The sequence below is a fragment of the Hetaerina americana genome, unplaced genomic scaffold (assembly GCF_022747635.1).
Source record: "Hetaerina americana unplaced genomic scaffold, ioHetAmer1.1.p SCAF_4, whole genome shotgun sequence".
NCBI classification, from domain to species: domain Eukaryota; kingdom Metazoa; phylum Arthropoda; class Insecta; order Odonata; family Calopterygidae; genus Hetaerina; species Hetaerina americana.
In genome coordinates this window covers 52,811,250-52,839,182 of record NW_027286985.1, presented here as the reverse complement: position 1 = coordinate 52,839,182, position 27,933 = coordinate 52,811,250, and the positions used below count along the sequence as shown (strand labels likewise).

Here is a 27,933-nt window from a genome sequence, read left to right as displayed (position 1 = left end):
TTCCATAAACAGCCATCATTTCATCGTGGATTTTCCGGGAACTGTAGCATTTCAAATGATGGAACTTAATCGCACTGCGAGTCTCTATATTCTCCATACTGAGAGTTACTTCAATTTACGGCTTACTGAACCAAAACAAACCAACATTAATAGTTTTAATTTTCAACATTATCTATACAAGAGTCAGTTAATTGAATTTAATATGTAGAGTAGATTTTATCCTGAAATCTCGGTTATTTCTTAGTAAAAATTACTTAAAAACTATACCCCCATGTACAGGTATTTCATCATCACCATGTTTGAAGAAATTATCATTGTGGCGTATCGATCCTTGATTTTATTCTTGGAACCACTCCAAGCTACTCTGCTACCGGTGAGTCCTTTCTTCTCACTATACTACTTTGTACTAACCCTTTTCGTAACTTGCGTCTAATTATCCCTCGTTGGTCATAATTTGTATTTCTTTCCTCCTGTGGTATATTTGGTTAAATATTGCCCCACATAAAGCACCAAATTAGTTTTCCTCTTCTCCTCGATAATGCCACTATCATGTCGGAAGACTTTTTTCTTCACCAATGCTCCAAACTTGTAACTCACCTATCTCTTTTATTTTAATTGATTTTTTGGAAGCTCTTCTTTTTTTTCATCACTTCTAGTCGTCTTTTCCCTGTGCCCTGGGAAATTGCCCTGCTATGCACTCGTGACTCACAGACAAGAAGACGCTAATATGTAAAATACTGCAGGGCAAATTGGCTTGGGTAATTGATTTAGGTTAAGAGAAAAAACGTTTAAATTTGAGTATGTATCATTGAAAGCAAATTGAAGAAAATTTCAGATTTTTAAGGGAGAATCGGAGTTATTGGTTTGGGCGTTCTGAGTTTCCATTTTTTTAGTCACATTGGAGGTAGAGATTGGTATGAAGGAAAGGGGCACGGAGGACTGTGGAGGAGAGGAGAAGGACTGTGAAGATTATAAGGGAGAGGATACGCCCAAATCTTGAGAAGAATCTCAAGGAGGTGGTTTACTGCTCATTAAGTTGCCGGGCTGGACGCAAAATACGCCTTCTCGTCTACTCCTACCCCTCATCCTCTTTTGTAAGCCCCCCTCTCGTTTCATTACCGTGGGGTATAAATTAGCATTCCATTTCCTCACACAGCAATGGAGAAATATAAATGATTGGACCACGTGTGTAAATTGACCCAAGCAAAACGATTAGTGACAATTAGTAGATAAAAGCTATGAATCCCAAATACAGCTTGCCTACTTCTCACAAGAAATTGACCAGTGACAGATATGATGAATTCATCGTGTCATCGAACTTAATATCTTGAAAGGTGATCTGGTAAAAATATTGCATATCTAAGTTATTAAACTGTGGCAAGTTTATCTTTTATATTTCGCTTGTTTTGGAGGCAGTTGTTGAAGCAAGGGAACGTTTGTGCATTGCCATATTCTTTGGTAAACTTCGAGTAGTACGGATATATCGCACGCATAATTGTTTTACACTGCGCACTGATAATTTAATATAAAGTGTTATAAAATTATTTCAATAAATATTTTTTAAACTTTTATTTTTATTTATCTACAGGAATAAATAAAAACGGTAGCATGTATTCGATGGGTTCTGGCTCAACTTTGTGGAAGTTCATGTTCATTTACTGAAGAATACAAAATACATTGTGTTTATCATTTAATAAAAAAATGGTAACCCCTAAATCTCACATTTATCATAATTTTTTTCAAAATATCGCATTGATGAATATCGAATGATAAATACAGGAAATTCGAAATATTTCCTCGTAAACTTGCCTCATATGAGGCTGAGTAGCATATTTTCCCGTGAACAATGAATCAGTAACATTAATCGCGCAGCCTCCAACCAATTTTCGAATACTATCTCATATGGGCTATGGGAAGCATTCGAAGGATATATATTTAAGTATCAAAAAGTCCAGAGGTCCTAGACATCATTTACATGCTTCTTTTTTTTAACTGCCTTATCTTTGTGTGACCGTTGACATTGATTGGCCTTTAAGTAGCGTACACCACTATGAGAGGGAATAATTGAAAATCACCCCCGAGTTTTTGTGACCCTCTTGTGACTCTGTTTTCGCTCTGAGTTCGCTATCACGGTTATAATTATTTAGTGCCCTCTCATATGTATAACTAACGAGCAGTTGGAACCAAAGGTAATAGATAGGTAAGTGAGGGGGTCGCGGTACCCCAGGAATAATATGAAATGAACAACGTCAACCAACAGAGCGTTCAAATTCCGGCTTAATTCAATGCTTTTCATATGATGTCCATAGTTCATATTCAAATGTACATAAATTCCAGTTATATCTTACAGAAAATAATAGAATTGGCTGCGATAAGTATGGTCGAAGATCGAAAGGATAACTACCTTTCCCGCTACAAATCACCCCACTTCAGCCGTCCGCGTCGGCGAGAAAAAAATCATTTCACTTGTTTTTAGGGCACAACCTGTATAAGCTGGAATCAGAGATAAGTGTTCTTTACATTTTACTGAAGGATATATTGGGATACTACTAAAAATTGTGCCACCTCAGGAAAGAAAAGCCGATCCTTGGCATTTGAAGTGAGCCTGATTTAGCTGTTACTGTCAGTCCTTTTGCCGCTAAAGACTGTGACCCTCCATCTTGAAGAACCTACTTTTAAAGCTTATTGCGATGAAATCATACCAATGATTCTATTAAATATGTTAAGTGTTTAAAATGGATTATTGCTCCTTTAGGAATAAAACTATTTCTGTTGAAGACCCGTATTTTGGGAATTCTTTTGTGAAGGACCATATTGAGGAGACAATTGTTTTATTTTGCAATCACCATTTTTAGTCACTTCTGACCTGAAAACATGAGCTGCAATGCTGATAAGAATGTTCTCCAGTAATCTTTATGAAAGAATACCTTCATGAAGTGGTTTTTCAACAGCATCACGCGTTGGAAATCATCACTTCAAATAGAATCACAACTTTGATGATTAGTAGTTATTTGTGTTTATCTCTTTTTCCCTGGAATCATCCTTCATCCTCCTGTTTGGAATGGTTGCGACTATTTTCTTATGACAAAGCTTTATTTGCAACCTTTTGGGGATGGGGATAGAATCACATTTCAATCACAGCTCAATCTTCATAAATTATACTTCATTCTGGCTGCCTGTGTTAAATTGCCCATTGATGGCCAATTTAATTGCACTTCTGTAAAATTGCATTGTGTACTTATCCATTAATGTTGTTTTTTGGGAATGTCAGTGTAAAAATTATTGGATATCATACCCAATAAGGGATGCAGTATATTCAATAAAATTGCTATTAGAAATAGTATTTAAAAATAATTCATTCACGTGATGTGGGAGCCTGCGCACCTACAAATTTCATATTTCCTTTGGCCTACCGTTTTGGATTCTTTCGGGTTCCTACCAGTTTCTTTTCATAGAAATTCCTCCGTATATTTCGGGTTATCCGCATGGGATAATTGCGGCTTTCTTCTATTGGAAGGAGCAATCTGGCGTCAGTATAATCTCGTGCATATTTTTTGTAATTTTTTTATATTATTGGTATTTATTATCTTACTGTATGAAATGAAATATGCTAATAATTGCCAAGTCTATGAAACGGTTGAAGACATAATTTTCAAAATAGGTAGTTCGCATAGGGTATTCATAATTGGTAGTTCAAGATATGGTATTCGAAATAGGAAATTCAAACATTCATAAGGTTTCTTCTAACCAGTTTATTATCAGGTTCCCTGTGTGCAACGTAAGTTTATAAATACTGTATTAAGTAGCAAGAATCCGTTGCATCAACATTATTTAAGAAGATAAGTGACGCCAGGCTTTTGCGTCAATGTGTTTTAGAAGACTGATATTGATTACGTAGTTTGGGAACACCTGAGAAACTGACTCATGACTTACACAATGATTTTCCCTTAGTGTTTTCATGAACTCTGTTCCAGTGAACACGTGCAAATACGGTTAAATAATTGTCTTGGTATAAATTCATTTGCTGTCGCTATTAACTGGTGTTCAAACAGAATTAGAGCGTTTATTTGCCAAGACGAAACCAAAGGGCAATCTGATGATAATGTCTTGCAGTTATTTGGTTCCTTCTTGGAGGAAAATAAATAATCGAAGAGAGATTGAGCGATGAAAATTAGATGTGGAAGTGGAATGCTAATTATCATCATAAAAAATATCATCATTGCGCTTCGGTATTAAGCAACCATCGTAGTCACGTAGCCCATTGCAGTGCGTGACGGCCCGTGTTGTGAAATAAGGAGGAAAGAGTAATTTTGTGGAAGATTTTTCAGTGATTCATTGACACTTGAAACACTGTTAGTGTTGTGACGTCGGATGCGCATGGGTAAAAACTACATTTCAGATAACTCGCTCTTCAGACGATCTCGCTTATCTTGATACTGCGATCTGACCAGCCGCTCTATCTCGATAGGGAAGAATCATTCACTCAATATCTGAAATAAACTCGAATGATTGATTGCTTTTCAGTAATTTTAGTGTGGTTTTTCCAAATTTGAGCACTGGACATCTGGACACTTAAAACCCATTCTGAATTTGCGAATGTTTTTAGACGATTCGTGCGTTGTCTTTTTTCCAAACTGGATGGGTTTTCCCTAGTTTTCATTGAATTATTGAAGCATAGGTTTCTTCGATGGATCACAAATTTCCTCGGATAATGCGAAGTGGGGATACTATATTTCCCTCACTTTCCCATTGATTACTTTTTAAGTATACGTTGTGCCATTGACGACGTCAACGTGTTACTTAATTATTCTGACCAGAGGTTTTTACAATGTTAGGCTCAATGTGAAAGAGTTAATTGTTTCTCTTGTCAATTTTTTATCGGACATTTTTTTTACAAATTTTCCTTCGGAATTCTTGCATGGGGTTAGAATCCATAAATATAGCGATAGCGATATATCGAAATATATTCGGCGGTATGCCTATTGATGAAAATATCAGTGGTCAAACCTAAGGTTATTATTGATTAGCGAGGGTAGAGCTCATCCCTCACTCAGCCCAAAGGCGAGTTAAATTGGTAAATTCAGGGTACGTGAGCCATTTCCTTTCCATTCGATGCCCTTCGGTTCCCCACTAAGGTCTGGTCACCAGGAAGATTGATTGCAACGCTTGGATTTTAGGTGGGATTCTTTAATAGCATCAGCCGGACCTCTTTTTTAAATCGAGACTCGCTGTTTAATAGTATTCTCTGGCCACTGATGTGGTGATACATTTAAAATGAAATATGCTTAATCCTAAGTAGATTAAGCAAATTTGCATATCACGTTGGCATATTTGTGGATGTCGACCACCGAAACTTTGGGGGAGGGGCGCAGGAGCTCAGGTTCTAGGATTCCGTTTCTTTGGGAAATGGAGGTTCTTGGAAAGAATTACGACACAGGCAGAGATGTCATGCGATACAGTGTCTCGAGCGCCGCCAACATTTATGATATGATATCGTTCTTGATCCGGCTCGTGACAAACCTTACGCAATAAGTTAAGCAGATAATGTGATCAATGCCGAAATATCGGAGGGTCTTTTTTTCATTGCTCCAGGAAAGAGTGAAAGGCCATCAGAAGTGAAGAAAGTAATTAGCGGAGTGTTCAATCACTTAGTTTTTACTCGCGAAATAAATAGTATCATATTATTATTAGGTAATCTATCGGTTAAAGTAGATTTTGGATGGACGAAACTACCAAATAAATATTTTTCTTTCTAACCAAACACAATCCAACATCCTACTCTACATCAGGCCCCTCTTCAGCTCTGAGTAATTTCTTCCTCCCTTCATCCTGTCCAACATCCCTATCCTGTTCGTTCCCTTTCCTCGCTTGTCCAACATTCTCCCCTCTATCACAGTCTTCAACATCCCACTGCCGGTCAATACCCCCTTCATCCACTTTTCCTGCCTCCATAGGATTGCTACCAACAAACCCCTCTCTTCGCCCACCATACCAAGTACTTCCTCATTTGTTTTCTTCTCTATCCATTTCACCTTCTCCATTCTTCTCCACACCCACATTTGAAAAGCCTCCAGTCTACGTCTATCCTCCTGCTTCAATGACCACGTTTCCGCGCCGCACATAGCTATGCTCCATATGAAAGTTTTTACGAGTATTTTCTTAACATTCTCACTCAACGTCCCTGTCGTCTACTCCCTTCTCCTTGTGAAAGCCTCTGTGCCTAATCTTCTCCTTATGTCCCTACTACTTTGACCGTGTTGGTCCAAAACACTTCCGAGATTCGTAAACTGTTCTACCTGCTCTAGTTTTTGTCCTTCTATAATAATGTCAACCTTAACCTTTCTCGTTCTGGAAAATCGCAGCTGTTTACTTTCTTCCATTTCCTTCTCTCATCTATCTTTCTAATCATCTCATCCGTGATCTATGGTATCCTTGTCTTTTTCCCATAAAAATTTCCATAAGTTTCTTTTACGGCTTTCGATTTTCCTTTTTTGATATACTACATTTCCAAATTATTTGTATTTCCAATTTTCCTCGATAGTACTAAGCTCTTATCTTTCATTCATAATTTTTTCTACAGCCTCCTGACACTTTCTTTGTAATCCAGTTAATGCTTCTACATTCCATTTCTTTACCCGCCGCCTATCTTTTTGAAACGGACACTATACTTCATAATAACTAAATTGTGATCAGAGTCCTCATCCGCTCCGGGGAAGCTGTGAAAATTGATAAAACCGTTCCTTAAATCTCTGCCTAACAATAATATAATCTAGCTGATACCTTTGCGAGTCACCGGGCATTTTTCATGCGCACCCACACCTTTAGTGGTGTTTAAACCAAGTGGTGGTGATGAGTAACCCCTGTCTCCTGCAGAAACGGTCATTTCTCGAACCTTAACCGTAGTCTCCCATCTCATTACCATCTCTTAGGTCACTTAGTGTCTTATTCCAATCATCACTATCAAATTTTTTCCTGCTGGAGCACACGCGATTATGTTCTCTAACTGATATCCTATCGTATTTTTCCTCTAAATGATTGCTTGGTGGCATGTGTACCTGAATAATGACCAAGTTGCTTTCTCTATGTTGACTACGCTTCTTTCTAACTTTTTATTCAAGATTATGGCAACCCCTCGTTGGCGCTAGTCCTCTCGGCTGTATATGTCTCTATCACTCCAGTAATCCCCGCTTTCCTTCCACCTCACTTCGCATAGACCTAAAATATCTATATTTCCTCTTTCCATCTCTCGCTTTATATTCTCTAATTTTTCTGTCCTCAATATTTTCCTGACATTCCTATTTCCTATTCTAACTAATTCGGTCATCTTCCTTTGCATATTCTGTTCTGCTGCAGTCGGTTTTACTTGGCAAAGTTTTCGTGAGATGACGGCGGCGGAAGCCTTGCCTCCCCCGCTGTCGGGTACGACACAGCCGATCGGGCCGAGTCCCATAGTTTGCCAGGACTGAAATTCTCTATGCTGTACATCATATAAGTCTTGGGAATAATAATTGAGGTGTTTTCCCGTTGCCTTCCTCAATAGTGTTTTTGTGACACCATCTCTAAATGGCCTCCCCACTGGGGTCAGATGCCATTGCTGCCGCCTCACCGAGAAACGTGGGCTACCTTTAGTCTGCGCATTTTGTCATCACTGTTGATGTTTCCGGAGCTCAGTATATAATATCCATACACTGTATTGAGATATCATTATGCATCTTTTAGAGGTGGGTTATTTAGCTTCTTGCCATTAAAATTTCAGGCGCTTGGAATGATTAAATTGATGTTGTGTTCTTTGTACGTACGCTACTACGCTACGTGGGCTACCTTTAGTGTGGCTCCTAACCTTCGACCTATCTAGCATAGGTGACCCTACCAGGAGCAATTATCATTGCTCCCACCAGCACAGGTCTAGGGGTCATCGGAACGCACTAGCCCTTCCACCACGCCAAGGTTGTAGTTCATGAGGGAGAGTATCATATAATAACTGTGATATACACCACTACAAACTTATTACTATGTAAAAATTATTTAAATTTACTACAAGATATAAGATACACTATTTTAGGAATGTTATAAGCTGTAAACCATCTGCAATGTTTCTGGAGCTCAGTATATAATATCCATACACTGTATTGAGATATCATTATGCATCTTTTAGAGGTGGGTTATTTAGTTTCTTGCCATTAAAATTTCAGGCGCTTGGAATGATTAAATTGATGTTGTGTTCTTTGTACGTGCGCTACTAGACATGGTAGTACAGAGCAAAGGGGAAGAGAATCAATGAGACGTAGGACTAGCATATAAAATTGTGGAAGGAAGAAGAGTAGAAAACATAGAGTAGGCAAGTGAAATAATATTATTGGTGGAGGTAAGGGCTGGACCAGCGAACTTATTTATCATTCAGATCTGTATGCCGACAGTTGGTAATAGGATAATATGACCAACTAGAAGAATTAATTGGGCATATTCCCGGAGGGAAACAATCGATAGTGATAGGAAATGGAGCTGAGGTATTTGTCAAAGGTAGAGTAGGGAGCGAGGAAAGGTAGAACAGTTTAAGAAAAGGGAATTACCCAAGTAGTTCTGCAGAAAGAATGATTTAGTCATAAATAGAACCTGGTTTGAATACCACTTGTGTAACGATGGGCGGAATTGTTTGGATTACGAGATAGATATTATTTTGGTTGGGCACAGATCAACGAACACCACAATTAGTTTTCAGAGGTTCCCCGGTGGCGAATGCGGGTTCAGATCTTAATTTAGTTCTAAAGAAATGGGCGTTCAATTCAAGGAGATAAAAAAGAGATACGAACGAGTAAATGGAATTCTGGAAATTGAGCAGGGACAAAAATGACGGAGTTCCAGGAGGTGTTCGAACATTTCTAAATTATGGCGAGGATAAATGTAAAGTTGAAGACATGAGTGAATATATAAAAAAATTATTTCTAAAGCTTCAAACTAAACAATATAAAATGGTTAAAGAAGTTTTAAATGACAGGAAAGATTATCAGAAGATTTAACGAGAGAATAAAATGGAAGATTTGAATAAATTATTAGGTGGAAGAAAGTACAATAGCATAAACAATGAGCTTAGGTAAGGAACTAACAGAGAGAAGAAAACTTGATGGAAGAAGCACTATGTAGATTGGGAGAGATCACAGAGAAAGGATGAAAAGAGTTTGGTGTACAGAAACCTGAAAGCATTGTCCGGAATGACGAAAGGAAAATCCGTCTAGACTATCAAAGATACGAGGGGCAAATTAATAATCGACCCAAAAAAAAAAGATTTAGCACAGGGGAAAAGAATATATAGCAGAGCTATCTTATAAAGATAAGAGACCATCAAATTTAGACATAAGAAGAAAATGTGATATCGATGAGGATAGCTTAAATCCAAGCATACTTCATTGGCGGATAGAAAAGTCATTAAAAGAAATTATATTGATAAAGGCCGTGTGGATAGATGACGTATATACCACGAAAATACTTAAGGACTTAACGTGGAAGGATGAGTTTTTATGGGTTCCCTCGTAGCATATATGAGAGAGGAATTTGGCCATAAAAATTCGATCGATCAATATCAATTTCCATCCGAGAGAAAGGATACGCGGCCGCATGTGTGGAGCATAAGACAATAAGTGTGATTTCACACGCAGCTAAGGTTATACTTAAATCATCAACCAAAGGACTAAGAAGAGGGTAGATCTAAATGGATGATCAATTTTGGTTCTGCTAGGGTAGTGGAACGCGTTATGCCGTACCAATAATGAGACACCGATTAAATGAAATATAGAGCTCAACCAGGATGTTTGTTTGTTTCGCGGATTTTGAGACGGTGTTAGGACAGAAATGGAGAGTCGGTTTAGCCAGTATTATGCAGAGGAATAAAACAGGGCTGCGTACACAGAAAAAATTGGGGAAAGAGGCATGGTAAAACCTGGAGGTATGAGTAAAAGCACATGGGAAATTCATAAAATCAATTATATTTGCGGATGTTCAGTTTAATTTAGCCGAAAATTTACCATCATTGTTGAGCACATTACAAAATAATTTTGAAAGATATGGAATGATATCCAGCGTGCATAAAAAAATATTGAGGTTTTATGTGAATTGAAAGATTAAGTGTAATCTTCAAATTTCTGGGCATAAACTAGAATAAATAAGCTTATCCAGTGGAGTGAATTGAAGACAAGAACCTCAGTAAGGATAAGTTAAAATGGATGAAAACCATAATATGGATGGTAGTTTGGCATGCTGCGGAGAGAGGATAACAGTAGACTGGAGGCTTTATACGTTTTGACAAATTCCAAAGAAACTGCGGGAGATGCCGCAACAGTAACTTTTAACGGAGTCATCCGCTAATGTGCATTTCAATGCAACAATTTCAGAGTGTAAAAATCATTCGCCTTGACTGGGAATGGACTGCTGCTGGCCCCCCGGGACCTCACGACCGATCTTGTTTCCAACTGCCCACTCGCCCGCGCCCACCCGGTAATATACCCACGCGACCAATATGGCCGGCGGGTACATTAACGTGTAGGCACGGCCCGAGAGGGCTCGTCGGCCAAGTTTTCGGTCGTGGGGACCCAGGACCAGGTCACCAATTGTGACTGTATTTCTTTAATGCAATTAAAATACATTTGGAACAGAATCGGTCGCGTTCGGAAGACAATTCCTGATCCGCGCCGTAAGGTGTAATAACAAACAGAATTATCTACATTAATATTAACACACACATTGTTCAAGTTCAAATCGTTTAAAAGTAACAAGGTTTCTTGTAAACCGTATAAGGCTGAAAATGCTTCAGCTTCGTTGATGTGCCAACCTTGGGGAATTGCGAAGGCTCTTGAGATGTTCCATCGTGGAATAGCAACCCCGCCTTGGGTGGGGGTTGCGTCGGTAAACACTTGGATCACTTCCGTAGGCTGTGGTAAATACACTTTCTTTTCAAAGATGTCGGCTTGAAGTGCCGCTTGCCAGTAAGTGTCGTCGCGCTGATACACTTGGGAAATCATGAACGTGGGCAATCTTAGAATCCAGGCGATCCATACGAGGTATCCCGCCGCCTTTGGGATGTCTAATTGTCTTAAACGGGTGAGGATCGGTATGAGTGAACGCACCCTGTTAATAGCCTTCCTTGTCAGATGCAATGATTGCTCCTGGGTGTCGATGTGCACGCCCAGGTAAATTAGTCTTTGGGTTGAGATCATGGTTGACTTGGGGAAATTTATGGTGATCCCAAGTGTATTCTCGAGATAATTACCTATCTGGTAGCCGCACAATTTCCGCTGGCTATAAAGGAGCCAATCGTCCAGATAGATTACGGAGTCAATGTTAAATTTTTCTTTGACGAGAAGCATAACGTCCTCAGCCCATCGTTGAAGGATTGCGGGGCTGAGGGGATGACCCATAGGCAGGCGGGTGAATGCAAAGGACTCGCCGCGGTACCGGATGCCGTAGTACTTCCAGTGGTGAACGTTAATTTGGATCTGATAAAAGGCACTAGGCAAACTGGAATCCCAGTCAAGGCGAATGATTTTTACACTCTGAAATTGTTGCATTTATACGTTTTATTAAAGCGGAGAATGGTAATAGTAAAACGGACGGAAAGGGAAACAAACGAAGGAATGACCTAGGCTTGGTGGGGGAGGGTAGGGAATTTGTAGGAATAAAATCAAATGAGTGGGATTAGTGAATGATGGGCATTTCAATTGGGGATGGAATTTTGATGACAGTGATTGAGTGTAAAATGTCAGGCAATATAGTAGAGCTTCTCGACACTGCGATGTATCGAGTTAGTGTCGATATTAACTTTGATGTTGAAATGAACTTAAGGTATCGTCGGAAATCTTGATCAATATTATGTCGAAATCGATATTTATGTCGACGTCGATATCGACGTCGAGGCTGGAATTGGCGTGGTCATCAAGGTGGCAATAAGCAGATCTTCTGTTATACAAATTTCTCATATTCCAGAAAGAAACTAACGGCTCCGTATGTTTTGGAGGATAGCGGTACTTTTGCTACGTGTTTACTATATGCATTACACTTTATGATCGAGGGATTCCACTTGCGTCAACAATGGCTCCTAATATTTTCCAACCATAGAATGGAACGGTAAAGGAATTGTTATAAAAATATGGTATGTAATAGGTTCTCAAGAGTTCTTCTCTCCGTTCGATCTCCCCTGTAGGAGTTATTTCGGATGAGTTCTGACATGTGCAGCATTCGAAGTTAACCAAAGTAAGCTTCTGTGTTCGATTTTAACAGGCCGATTCAGCGTTTGATACGACAGGCGGTTTAAACAGTGCACGCGCGACACTGGATGGACCTTGATGTCGACTTCAACTTTCTCGACATTTGCAATCCGAACATCGACATGGCTTTTGATATCGTCGACTTAAACACATCGAGAAAGGGTCGACATTACCCTGATTTTGTGTGGCACATCCCTGTAGTAGGGGAAAAGAGCATCTTGGACGAAATGAAGAGAGGTAGAATCCATACGAAATGTAACGGTGTTTAAGATGTTTATTGCGTAGTTCATTACATTGTGTCTCGCAAGGTCAGACGTAGTGGTTGTACCCATCCCAGACCTACCTTAACTAGTAAATAACCATATTAGTAATAATATTACCACCGGAGTAATAAGTTATTCGTTCATTTTCACCGAACATTGTAGATTCCATTGTAAATAATCTCCAGGGCATGAGTAGAGCTCTAGTTTCCATTAGATGGAAAAGAAAATGTATCGGAAGGGATAGAAATGCCAGGAATAGTTTTCACGGAAATAAAATGATTGCAGTGATTTGAATGCTCACAAAAATGTCGATCAACTGTTATCTGGTATTAAGTACCATGCCTAAGAGGAACCCTGCAGGTATTTTCATTATGTATTCGGATATAGGCTACTAAATCAAGGTTAAAATTAAAATGCTTCGTGCAATATCGTTCTGCCAGTATTTTAGTCTCTTAGGTTAAGTCCGTTCAAAGTGAGATTGTCATTTGATTTTCTGGCTAAATTTTCGTCGTATTACTTCTGTTATAGCAGGTTAACTTCAGAAATAATGTTGATAACTGTATGTTTATGACTTCTTGTGATCGCGAGTAAATTGTGTTCAGCATTAGTTAACTAGTGCATGCTAATGTCTACTTAAGAAAATATCTATGAAATACACGTAACGGAAATCAACACGTTCTCCTTAGTGTTTTTGTTTCCATCCACATTTGAAAATGTCTCTTCTTTCGTAGGATAAAGTTCGACTGAGGTGCTGTACTCCTTGACAAGGACGTCTAGTGCCCAAAGAGCTTGGCATCAAGTAAAATGGCATCCATTCATGGTGTATTACTAATATAAGCGTTGATCTGTGATTCGATGTCAATGGGGTGAGAAATGTTAGAGCATCCATCACTTCTTTATAAACATTTAGTTTGAAAAGTTTCACATTCGATACTTTGGAAATTTTACAGAAACGGCACTTAGGCTAGTATTGACGTCCATTCGCTAAAAGGAATAATTAGTTTCTTAATGAATAAAGAATAGTCATGTTTTTGGAAAATACGCGGAAATTATGGTAAGTACTTAGCACGTGTGAAGAGCATTATGAAATTTTAATGATTTTACAAGAAAACCTTACTACAACTCGCGCTATTCAATGAGCAGAGTTTATTACATTAATCTAATATGATTGCATATGTGGGTGAATAGCGGTATTAACCTAATGCATATTCAAGGATTCAACGCCGTGGTTGATATAAATATTCTGATATGGTGTTGTCATTTCAGGTCAAAGCTGCATTACTATACGCTAGTTGTTCTCAGTCCTCTTCCCAATAATTTAACTCTCATTTTCATCTTATTCTGTCCACAATTACCTGCGAACGGATATTCCAGGATATGTTTGTTTTGCTTCCACGAAAATAATTCCCAGGAAACATTTTATTATGGAAGGCACTCGCTTAACCCGCAGCGTCTGTGATGTCATAGATGATATGCTAGTGTTATTTTTCTTGTTTTGATTTCATTTCATTAATTAGCTTTATCATTTTAGTTTAATGAATTTTTTATTTTCTATCTCTTGAGTTATCATAAAAAATATTATGTCATGCGGTATTATTTGGTTCTTATCTATATACTAGGGTTACCGTAAATTTAATTTTATTTACATGTATTTTCACATGCCCTGTGCTCTTTGTTAATCATTAATAATCGCGAAGTACGCGATTCTATATATCTGAGCATTGTTTTCCCTCGCAGACAGGACTCATCAGGTCAGTTCGAAGTACTCCATATGAATCTTCTTGGGCTATTCCATTTATTTATTCTTCTGATCACCTCCGGTCAGATTCTCACTCCTATCCCGAATGGAATGTGGGGTGGAGGAACGCTCTACAGAAACAACTGAAAGTATCTGATTTTAGGTCCGAACCGTATTACAGGGCCTCGGCGGACGGTTTATTCACACGGAAGCTAAATTTCAACTCACCGTCGCGTGTTACCCTAATTATTGCCATAGGCGGGTATTATATTGGACAGTAGTAACATACGAGCATAAATTGCCCACAGCAATCATGGAGGTAACTCGCGACGATATTGAAGTTTTGTTTTCGCGTGAAATAAAGCCATCCGCCGAGGTCTACGTACAGGAGGCTCATGGAGAGTCTCCTCTGTCCTATAGCATATCTGTAGCTAGGAGATGGTTTTAAATGAGTGCATAAAAAGAGATGGGAGACGATCAAATTCAAAGTAAGTTGGACCCGGTGATCCAGTCTCTCCTATTGCGGAAGTCTCTCCTGCCCTTACGCAAGAAAACAGTCACATAACGTTAAAAGCATTAACGTTTCATTTGGTGCCACGAATACATTGGTAACAGAAAAGTTGCACATGAATGTTTTTGCTCCGAGGGTTCCCAGAAATAGTTATTTTCTCATGAAAATCAATGTGTTTCTTCATCTTTCCTAGAGTTCAAGCCCATGGCAAATGTGAATTTCTTCTTTCCCCATAATAATTTAGCATCTTCGTGGAAAGCGCTTTTCATTATGAGAAATCAGCGGAGGCGAGTTGAAGATGATTCAAATTGCAACGACTGCCTCGGGCGTGATACTGCGGTCAAATCAATAAAACGTGTTCTGTATCTACATTAAACATTATGCTAAATTTACAACATTAAAATTAAATGTTTGAATTATACATTATACGAATAAAAATTACTCTTTAAGGGACAACCTCGCAGATTCTTATTGAAGACATAAACAGACTGGCCCAGACAATATATATGTATCTCTACGAAGTATCCAGAACCAAGTGATTTTCGTTAAATAAAAGCTTGAGTGTCAAAAATGGGCCTAAAATAAGATTCGCCAATTGGATCGTAGGTGCGATAAAATAAGATTAGATGGTCGAATTTCAAGATTTTTCGTCGTGATAAGCCTGTTATCTGACCTTTCGTCGAATATGCATTGGAGGACACTAGGGAGAGAGCCTATATAAGTGGCAGCTTTTTGATAACCTGCTTTGAAGCTGACTATTGCAAGCTCGCTCGTCCAACAACTTAGTCATGGGGAGTTTGATATTAACTTTTGCGGTCATATGGCTGCTGGCAGTTGGAACGAACGGAGCTCCCCGCGCAGCACCCGAATGCGACGACTCGGACTCCCCGACTGCGAACTGCAAGCTTCCAAATTGTCGATGCTATGGCAGTGATATCCCTGGTAATCTCGATCCGAAGGATACACCGCAGGTGAGCTCGTATGCCCATGCAGGAGCCTTTCCTCGTTCGGTATAGTATTATATATGCATTCATGTACGACGCTTGCCGTCATAGGCTCTATCAAGGACTATTGCTAAAAATCAAAAATCATTTTGTTTAGTTTAATACGCCAAAGGAGTTATTTATCCCATTCCATTATAAAACTAGTATGTGTGTGATTGTATATATATATATATATATATATATATATATATATATATATATATATACATACATGCATATATATACATATATATATATATATATATATATATATATATACACATACATGCATATATATACATATATATATACATACATGCATATATATACATATATATATATATACATGCATATATATACATATATATATATATACATATATATGTAGACTCACTATTTTTCGAATTTTCGGTGGTCGTGGCCATCTTTATCAAGGAAGAGAGGGGCAGAACTGAGAGTATTAGGGTATTGAATATATATTTTTACTTTTTTCTTCGTTCTAATGGCAGCAGTTGTTTTTCAATTGTGCATTGAACAGTTTGTCTATTCTTATCTTATATAGATACGCCCATCTCGTATATGTGCACGCGCTCAGCCAAAGTTAACGTTGCGTGCAACTTGCGAGCATTGAATTTTTCGTGAAACTTGTATAAATCCGTGTCGTTTAAGTAAGTTGACGGTGGTGATTGCATTTTCCACGGTAGTGTTTGAAGGGCTCAAAAACATTTAGAGGAAACGTAATGCATAACAAGAGATAATCCGCGCTCCTTGCGTCCTCGCTCATCGAAGACTGCAGTTAACACAAAAGGTTGATGAAATTCTTCCCGAAAATTGCCGCCTTATTGCTTGAGCGATTGTTGACATGGCCAAAATCTATAATTAGGCAGTTACACCGAATCTATGTAACGATCTGGTCATGAAAATGTGAGTGGAAATGTGGTCCCGAAACTCTGTACTAGCGAGAAAAAGAAAGTTCCAATGCTCCTTGTGTGAATGTTTTTGGTTCCAAAAGTTAGTTCCTGCTCTATTATGTGGCTGGAATAGAATTCGATCAACAAGGAGTTCAGAAAAATGCACAAAACCCATTCCGTTTGATCATGATGTATGCAGAATAAAATACGACAATATCTAATGACATATCGATAGATTGGTTAGTAACCAATGATACCGCATTCTTACGGGGAAGCTGATCTATTTCAACTTGCAATCCAATCTTCAGGTTTATAACTACTCGTAACTTACAAGCTTCATGAAAATGAAAAAGTGGTAAATATTCTGTCTGTTAAACTCGGACTTATGCTTTTTAATCAAAAGATTGTAATGAAAGAAGTAACTTGAATGAGTGTAATCATTTGGTGATGTTTGAGGAGGACTAAATGCATAAAAGTTATTTCAAGCCTTAAGTTAATTATTTTCACTCGAGGAAGAGATTGGGGTGGAATAAATTTCCAAAAATAACGAGAAAGTTTCAAACATTTAGGTAATCCCCTTTTTTAGAGTGAAATGAAAAAAATATATAATTTAGATTGTTATTTGGTTTTGGATTTTTTTATCAGTGATGTTTTTATCTCTTGTGGATATGAACTAAAAGATATCTCAACTATGAAATTTTAATCCTTTTTTCTGCAGTTGGTTATGCTGACATTTGATGATGCAGTTACAGTAACTAACTACGAGAATTTTTACAAAAAGGCGCTCTTCAATCGTCAGAATCCTAACAAGTGCAACATATCTGTCACCTTTTTCACAACTCATGAATACAATGACTACTGGAGGACCTATGAGCTATATCGCCAGGGACATGAAATCGCTCTGCACAGTATTACGTGAGTAACATTTTGATCGTTGTTGAAATGTAAAAAATATTTTATATGTGATTTGTGCATGGATTATATAAAAAAAAGATTTTAAAATCCCAATCTCCCCCTGTAGTGGAAGCTCAGCACTATTTAAGTTTTTAATCGCATTAAAAATCATGCACCAAGCTTATGGGACAACCCATGCTGGGGTCTATTTTTTCAGTGACATTTGGTGGTTGTTGGTGATTGTGACAATTGCATTTCCATTTCTCCGTTTCCATCAGCAACCTAAATACTCTGCATGAAGCATCAAGTACATAATTGTGCCCATTTTCCACTCAATTTGTCCCATCACTTTTTTATAAAACTCACATTAGGTAAAATGGAACCAAATTGAATAGTAATGCCGTCTCATTTGATAAAAAAGAGTGATATTGCTTTGAATCATTGCATTTTTCACTTGTTAAGATTCTGTATACAGTAAAGTAGGCAATATAATCCCTTGTAATAATATAGAGTATCTAAATGATTTTTCACACAGTGGCAATACTGTTATTTTAAAATATGTTTTAATGTGCCACAATAAAAACAGTTAAATCTTGAAATGTTACCTATGTGGATGGTATTATCTATGTGGATCATGTTAATCATGCTGTTTTGGGTATGGAAGTATTTTTATTTCTATGCCCGAATAAGAGCATTTATAATAAAAAGAGTGATTTATATATTTTTAAGTGAGCAATATTTTAAATGTTTTACCCTTTCCATTTACTTATTTGGGAGCCACCATTATTTCATTTATTTCAATTTTGTATGCTTCTAATATTGTTGATATTTATTCTGCCTGATGTAGTGTAATTCTTTTCATAAATAGATCATTGTAATTGAAATTGAACCACTTTGTTTTTCTACTTAGAAAAAATTTTTATTTACTACCTAGGATTCGTTATGGTATAGCATTATCAGGTAAAAATACAGTTCAAACACCCTAACAGGCCAAACTTGAAGTTCCCCATGATTGTACTTTCCTCACCATCTACGAACTAAATGGACACCAAGAAAACCTTTAAAACAATATAGTAATCCCTCCCAGCCTACTACTTAATCACCTGACTAATTACCCAGTGCCATTCTCCCCATTCACATCACCTATTCCCCCACTCCTCTGCCAACTAACCCGACGCCAAGGAAACCTTTTTCAACATTGTAGTAATTCCTCCTCTTAGCCTGCTAATTTATCAATATTACCAATCCTCCTCCTCCCTCTTCATACCTCAATCAATCCTTGCTTTCCTCCTTCCCTCCTCTTCCCCTCTGTCCAGAGATATATGTACTGTGTTTGACCTGTATTTTTACCTGATGATGCTATATCATAAGAAAACATAGGTAGTAAATAAAAAATTTTTCTGTATGGAAAATCCAAGTGGTTTCATTTCAATTTCAATATGAATATTTTCCACCAAGTGACGACAGCAAATTTTATTTATAAATAAAATAGTTAAATGACTTATGGGAATCAATGTTTATTAACATAATAGTGAGCAAAGTTAACTTATGAGGTATATCTGATGTGACATTTTTGTGATTTTTTTCAAAGGCATCGGACTGGTTTGGACTACTGGGCAACCGCTTCAGTTGATCAACTGGAAAAGGAATTCATTGGTCAGAGGGAAATCCTTAATAAATTTGGACTCATCCCAATTGATGCAATGAAGGGATTACGGGAACCATTCCTGCAGATGGCTGGGGACAACACTTTCTCTTTAATGGATAAATACAACCTTACATGGGATTGTTCATGGCCAACACACACTGATTTGAAGAATGCTATCCCATGGCCATACACTTTGGATTTCAAGTCCCCACAGGTATCACAACTTGACCTTAATGATTTCAGTTTAACATTTTGAGAATCAATCCTGACTATAATGATAAAAGTAAATAAAAAAATCCACTGCATATCGTTTCATAAATTACTGGGTCATTCTGTCTCTGTCAACAAATAATTTTCCTTTGACTCCTCTGATTTCACTCAAAATTACCATATATGTATGTAGTTGTTTACATCAAACAAAATATCATAAAACTGTTTAGTGAACATAATTATTTTTTCTAATGTATGTTTTTTAGATTTTCCACATTTAGTGGAAAGTCGGTGTAACTAAATGTGTTTACACTTACTAATCCACTAATGATTGACATATTCATGAATTGTAGCTCATATCAAATATTAGACTCTACCTAAGGTGATATATGTATGTAGCTCATTACTAATGTGGTTGTAGTAATATATGACAATTTTTAAAATTTCACTTAAAGTTTATATTTGATATTGCTGTCAAATAGCATTTCTGAACGCTCCACCTTTGAATGGACCAAAACTTTTTCTTGGGAATAAGTATATTATGCTGCAGAAGTATCCCATGACAATACATGTTTAAGTGTTAAAAAGCATTTCATATTTTCCATTTTCCCCAAGCTGGCACAAATGGTCAGTTCCTCATAGATTATGGAAGTACACAAGTATTTTCTGTTCCATTGTATAGTGGAAAGTGTTATGAGGTGTACTGCATTGTTATTATATATCTACTTTATTAATTACTGAGAATGTTAACTGTAGGCACTTTAAAACATGAATGAAATAACCAGGAAAACACTAAAATTTCATCAGCCAAAAATCATGGAATATATTACTTAATCATTTTATGGGTAGTTGCAAACTAATATATTACCTTAAAACCATACTAGCTGAAGCAAGCTTAAATGCTCATCAAAATAAGCTTAGAATGAGTTATTTGTTGCAATGAGTTTTCACTAAATATTTTTTCTTGACATGCTAAGACCGCTGTTGTCAGTGGCCAAAGTTTCATCAGTCTACTTTGCCAAGATGTCAGTATTAAAGTTGAATGTTTTTGCCCATATAGAGAGTGAAAGTCTTTTCATTAATAGTCATTCAATTGAGAAATTAGATCAGTTTCATGGGAACTACTGGACAGAATCTCTTCACAAGTATCTTGGCATTAGTAGTCACTCGTTCCATAATTTCTTAGCCAAATATAATTCCAGAAATGTTTTCATATGCCCAAGTTAATTGAAGTATAAGTGTATGTATTTGGCTATGGAATAATAGTTCCTGATTTGTTTCCTAGGTCAAGGTTTCCATAGTACCGCCAAGAGTATTATTCGATCCTTCAAATGTGATATTTTGCCATGTTGATAAAATTAAGGTGCTCTTTGACAAGCTTCCGTGAGCCACAATTCATGGATTTTAATTAACTAGTAGATTAATGAGTGCAGAAATATTTTGATACACCAATTTTCAGGAAAATGTGAAAAATCCTCAGGATGAAGCAAAAACATTTTTTGTCACTTAGCAGTGTAATGAATTCTTGTTTGAAGTCCTCCATTAATCTGGTGATTTTTAGTTTGAGAGGCAGGGGAAATTTCGGTCCAAACTTTGATGAATTGAGGTCAAATGAAGTTTCATTCAAGTTTCATTTCAGTTGAAAATGTAAAAAATATTATAAATTCATTGTGCTTTTAATTTCACCTTGTCAAAGTTGGCTATGGAAAGAAAATTACCTAATTTTCCTATATAATGTCATTGTCATCAAAATATTAACGCAATCCAATAGTCAATATCTTTCAAGTTCCTGTCACAATAGTTAATGAAAAAATATAACTATAAGCTATATAAACAATATACATTATTGGAAATCTCAAAGGGAGCAATAGAGCAACTAAGAAAAAGGCATACAAAACTCTTGTAAGATCGACTTCAGAGTACACATAACAAGTATGGGACCCAAGTGAGGATTTCAAAACTAGAGAAGGTACTGAGAAAAGCTGCCAGATTGGAGAAGCACAAGAGGGAAGAGATTGTGACAGTAGTGTTTATATTGGAATAGGATTTATTAAAATAAGGACGAAAACAAGCAGACTCTGTGGAATGTTCCATATGATTAAGGAAAAACAAGCTTAGTGAGAATAAAGGAAGGGCATTGCAAATCTCAACTTCATATGGAGAAATGATAGTAAATACAAGATGAAATGCCCGGAGCAAAAAACGAGTATAAAAAATTGCATTCCTCAACAAAATGATTCTACATGCAGAACTATTCAAGCCCTTCCCAAGCAATGTAAGCATCTTTAAAAAAAGATGTGAAAAGTTTATACCATAATTCCATGCATGTGAAATTTTATGCATAGATACAATGCATGTAAAATTTAATGTGAAATTTTAGGTATAAATGTAAACTGAATATATATAACTACCTGAAAAACTGCTAACTTGCAACACTTTCCTAAATAAATAATGAGGAAAATGGCCCAATGTCAGTAGAAAAGCATCATTTAGTGTGCTAAATTATTTGCTTGCCAGAGTTATACTTAAGCAGACTCACTTGTCATCACTGACCTTTGTGTTGATTTTGAGGTTATGGTATCCTCTGCTAGAACTGTGTATCTGAACTTTCCTTAATCATAATATTATTTCTTTTAGGACTGTCCTGTTCCTCCATGCCCAACATCACCATTTCCTGGTCGTTGGGTTGTTCCAATGGTGGATTGGGTTCATGATGACATTGTTTGCTCCATGGTGGATACCTGCCCATAGTGAGTACAGCTACATCCTTTGCTGCATCTAATATAGGAAAATATTAAATAAATTTATGGAAATTTTCCAAAAAAGTTTCATTTCAAAACTATAGGAATTACGGTAAATCATACATTGGCCATGCAATCTAGGAAATGGCATGAATATAATTTAAAAAATATATACGTATTTGCGCCTTCAATATAAATAATATTCATATGATGAAATGTGGAATTCTATTTAGTGATATGTTGTGAGTGGATTCCTCTGTTTCAAACTCTTTCCTGGTGTTTCCCAATCTGTTCTGTGAGAATGATTTTGGGCAGATAGACATCAAATATCTCCTTCAGTCCTCTCATTTGTCCTATTAAATTTCCTTATTTATTTCTTCTTCATTTCCCCAGTGGCCTTGTTGGTGGCAGGGTAACATTCTTGCTTGCCAATGCAGAGGTTGCAGGTTCGATTTCTGTCTAGGTGGGTTTTACTCCACCAAGGGCTTAGGTGTTTGTAATTGTCTTTAATATAATATGTAGGGGTTAGGTGGAAGAAGGGACTATAAAATCTCAATCTTGCCCCTATGAAGTCATCAAATAAATAAATAATTTCCATCAGCCTTTATGCTGTCTTTTAAGCTATTTCTCTTTCTTCTTCTTCAGCACAAAACCTTCTTATCTTATCTCCCCCTCTAATGTTACCCTTAATGGCTACATCTCAGTATACACTCTATTACCTTCTCCTAATCGCACTTTAGACTGTCTTCTCCTCTCCTACCATATTTAAAATTTGCCTTTAGCCATCCTGTCTCTAGAGCTTATTTTCTTAATTCTTCTCCATCACCACATTTTGGAAAAATCTAATCTTGCTCTTCATCTTTTCTCAAAGAACACCTTTTGCATTAATTCAGAGCTTTTAACACTTTTAATATCTTTGCTAGCTAATCCTTTCTTAGCATATTTACTCTTTTTGCCTGTTATGAGTTCACGTATTCATGACCATGACACACAAATGTGTATCTTGCCAATGCAATTCTCATCCTAGCACCTCTAAGATTTATCCTATTTTCCTATCTAATTGATCACACAGACAATGACCTTATTTCTCCAGGTGACTAGGTACTTGTCAGTATGCATGACTTGATTATCACTTAGCTGGTTGGTTCTTTTTTTATCTCTACCTGTAAAGTGCTATCACTCTTTTATTCATTAATCTTCTTCCTAGTTTCCTGGTCAGTATTCTGGTTAAACTACTTCCGCTACTATAAAATACTCTGTGATCATTGCTCTTCAGAAATTCCTGCAATCTAATCTCTCACAAATCATATCACTTCATACAAAGCTAGCAAGTCTATACATTTGTACATTTCCTTTATTATTTTTTTCTACTACCTGCTCTTATCATCATCTTGACATTCCATGTTCCTGTTCTGACATGTCAGGTCTTCTCCTGAGTCTTCCCTCCTACTGCTTCCTTTTCAGTGGTGTGTGAAAGAATTTCATGTAATGATAACGACAGAGGCCTTTCCTCCCCTGCTGTTTGTAACAAAACACAGCTCATAGGACAAAGCCCCCGAGTTACCACAATTTATCATCAGTTTTTAAAGCCCATATTAATTTAATGGGAAATACCATCTTGGTGGTGTCCCATTGCCTTCCTCAATATTGTTTTTAACGTGATGCCATCACTTTTCCACGGGAATCTAATGTATATTTAGCCGCCTAAATAGAGAACAGACACTGTGTAGACTGGCTTTTTTTCTGGCTCCTAATCTTCACCTAGGCCACATAGGTTCCTTATCTCACCACCCTGTCAGGAGCAATGACTGTAGATTTCCAGAAGTCATTTCGCTTATTACCATTCCAACTTAATCCTTCAAACAATATCATATTCGCAATCTAAGAGAGGATACAGGACTTATGAAAGAGATCATGGTCTCTTTTTTTATCCATGTAATCTCCAACTGTTTCTACAGTCAGAGGGGTTATGGAAAATAGCTTGAAAATTAGACTATGACCCCACAAGTGAAGACTAGTCCTATTGATGTTGAAATCATTGATTTGTGAATTTAAAAAGCATCAAATTATATTTTGGATAGTTTAAATCAAATATAATCATTGGGAATATTCATTATAAATTTCCCACATTAGCATTTATTGAAAAAGCAATGTGTAATGAACTTACGAGTCATCAATCTTCTTTAAGATTAGTCATGTAAACAGAATTTCCATTAATACTATATATTGAAAAATATGGCCTCAGCTACTATGAGTAAAAGAACAATGATTATTTTAATAAGTTATAAATTTCCTTTCATTCTCCTAGTTTTAACTTCTGCAATGCAAATGGATAGACTACCTATGATGGGATTTACTGACATGACCATCAGTATTGGTGATTCCACTGAAGAATTAATTCAATATGATGAGTCTTACCAACAACTAGTTTAAAGTCTAAATGACAGCCATTCTTGTTTCAGATATAAATTTGTATCATGCAACTCTTTTTGTTTGTATGATTTCAATCTTGGTTAATATGAAAAGAATTATTTTAAGTGTTTACCTTTTCTGACTTACGGTGTGACCTTATGTATTTTTTCAATTCCTTAGTATTGATAATGCTGATGACATCCTGCAGTTCATGAAGGATAACTTCCACCGCCACTATGATGGAAATAAGGCACCATTTCCCTTCTTTCTCCATGCAGCCTGGTTTTCTGCCTTGCCAGATAGATTTGATGCCTACAACAAGTATGGAAATATACTCAATTATTGGTTTACTCTTCTTTATTCAATATATACTGTACAGAAATCAGAAACCTCTCACTGTCATTGAGTTCACATTACATATTACAGTTGGTAATAACACGTTGGATAACACAATTGGCCTGGCAAAGGTTCAAGGGTGCAATAAGTAATACAACAAAAATAGTGTATAGCCAATGAGTGATGAATCAGCTCCTCTCAATAACAATTGTTTAAATAAATAAAGATAGGCTTTCATCATCCAGAAAAAATAGCATACTCATCTAAGCTGAATATGGATTGCTCTGGCATGGAAAATATTTTTGTGTTAGTATACGATGGTTAGCAAGGGATTACAGTGTTATATTGTTACAAAATAATAAGTTAAATCCATAGGTAAGTTCCTCAAACTGACTTAAGTGCCCTTGAATCCAGTCCTGGGGTTCATTATCTCAAGCCTACACATTTAAATGTCAAATTACACTGTTAAATTCACACTTATTAACAGGGCTCTTTCTATATTATACCTGTTTTCTCAGGAAACTTTTGAATGTCATATAGCTTTGGTTAAGCAGATGGTTTCCAATGGATCAACTGAGTATAAATCAAATGGATATTTATTGAGTTTCAGTTCTACCAATATTTATAGTCACAATACATACCTATAAGGTTACAATAGCATAATTTTGGTGCTGATTGAATTAAGATCTGCCACCATAAAAATGAAAACCCCTGGACCTCATGTTGTTGAGGATATGTGTATTGACATCTTATAAACACCCATGCATCATTTCTTAATTTCATTAATACTTCCCAACTTTTAACAAAAAATAGCACTTATATTTGGGTAATTTAAGGTAGGCTGACTTGTATCTCATAAAGCACTATCAATTGATCCTTATGCAATATATTTTTTCATAGAAAACTAATAGATACTGGCTATTGTTAATGATATGGATGACATATTCTCAGCTAATTGAGAGTTTATCAGGATGTTGTGAATATTCTAATCAACATATAGATTTTGCTCCTTATTTAAATTAAAGAGCCAACTATGAGAGGAAAGTATTTACCTGACACTACTGCTTAGCTGGAATTTATTAATGAGAACTTTTTATATTAATGTCAGAATAATTATCAGGCAAAATCTGGTATACCTACTTGCTTTCACTTTAGGCTCTGTATAATTTCATGAAAATGAATGTGTATAAAGAGCTGGTGATTTGATTTTGAGTTTTAGGTGAAAAAATATTCCATACTGTTTCCATTATCATTCATGACAATATCCCTTTCCTGTAAATTGAGTGAATAATCATTACTTATATTGAAATTAAAGGTTCTTGGACTACTTGGCAACCCTGCCTGATGTGTACATCGTGGGTATTTCTCAAGTAATACAATGGATCCAAAACCCAACTCCAATATCAAACATGGGTAACTTTTGGAATTGTTGGGCCATCCCAGAGGATACCTGTGTACCTTCAGAGTGCAGGTTGATCAGACAAGACACTGGTGAGGAACGTTACATGGACTCTTGTGCCAAGTGCCCAGCTGTGTTTCCATGGATTGGTAATCCTGATGGGGATGCATCTTCTTCAACGGCAGCGGCATAAATGTAGCAATACATGAAGGAAAATGGTTACACAAGAGTGGGCTCCATCTCATTATTTATGAAAACGTGAGGACATGAAATTTTATGCTGCAATAAAGTTTTTTGATGATGATATTTATTTTAATTGATATTTGATTTTACAATTGTCTTTCATGATTTGCTTTGACCACCGATAAAAATATTTTTTTTTATTGAGTACTTGTTTTCAGTTCACAGTGTACATTGGTTTTAGGAAAATGATGACTAAAAAAATAGATACTCATTTCTAAATTGCAACATTTTACAATAAGTTTATATCTTTTAATTTTCATATTTTATATCTAACAGTGGAATTGGCCGTATCATTGAGCTGCATCAGTAACATTAATTTATGGTTAATTAATTATTCTACTAATTATAAATGTAATAGTAATAAAAGAATTAAGAATGCTACTTAGTATTTTCTAATCCAATGCATGATTTTTAAATGAAAGCATTAGTAAAACCTACAACTTATGATTTCATTTTGTGTTAGTTTTGAATTTATCTTGAAAAAGAAAAATCATACTAATCTAGAGAAATTTTACCTGTAGAATACTGTAAATTGCTCGAGTGCCCCAATTAATTTCTATCGGAATAGGAAGGCTGTTCTTTATAAAGGGAGGCAACATTTGTACCCTAAACTCTTAGCATTTAAATGTTAGCAATATTCTTAATCTTCTTGCAATGTTATGCACGTTAGTACTTCATTATATAAAACTATTGAGTGGTGGTAATTTTTAAAGGCGGTCATGCATTCATCTTACATTCTTTTACTATACGGAAATTTTTAAAATCTATAGTTAGCGATATTTTTACTGTACTAAAATTGTAAAAGTTGAGTGGCATTAGTGATGGTATTCCAGTTACAGGAGTGTCTTGACCCAGGAGAATTGTGAGGAATTAATTAGTTATTAATTCAATGATGGAATGTGTAGAAACAGGATATTTTCAGAGTGATCATGTAAGAAAAGAAAATTAAATTGATAGTTAACAATACCAGGCTAGGATTAAAAATGTAGTTCACAGTCACATGGCAATCATTAACTGTGATAATTGTATTTAGAGCTTTCATTTAAATGATCTGGTCTCTTCATGCTCAAATTATATTCATATATATTTCTCTTGGAAGCATAATATGTAGAGTGAATTAAGTTTTATCATGGCTGGTTGACCAATTACTAAACAATTATATGCATGTATGTTTGCATGATATTATCATTACAAATTGTTCATCAGTGGTTAGCATAATGGAAAATGTGACAAAAGAATGAAAATTCAGTATTGGAAGTAGAGAGATAGAACCATTAGAATATAGATATTGTACTTAATTAAAAACTTGCTCAAATCAAGAACATAATCAAATTTTTTTGTTATGTCTACTTTGAAGGTGACTCATAAAAAATCTACTCTTTCTTCCTTG

General features: G+C 36.3%; 1 protein-coding gene across 1 annotated transcript in view; it reads left to right on the top strand.

Annotated features, from left to right (window-relative positions):
- LOC139692206 (chitin deacetylase 7-like) overlaps positions 1-26,524 on the top strand; it is a 153,042-nt gene extending 126,518 nt beyond the window's left edge. Inside the window, exons 2-6 of the mRNA XM_071590269.1 lie at positions 17,379-17,575; positions 19,146-19,416; positions 22,050-22,162; positions 24,746-24,886; positions 26,217-26,524. Of these exons, the coding sequence (XP_071446370.1) occupies positions 17,379-17,575; positions 19,146-19,416; positions 22,050-22,162; positions 24,746-24,886; positions 26,217-26,493 (999 nt within the window). The 3' untranslated portion in view covers positions 26,494-26,524. The remainder of the gene's footprint in view (positions 1-17,378; positions 17,576-19,145; positions 19,417-22,049; positions 22,163-24,745; positions 24,887-26,216) is intronic.
- The last annotated feature ends 1,409 nt before the right edge of the window (positions 26,525-27,933 follow it).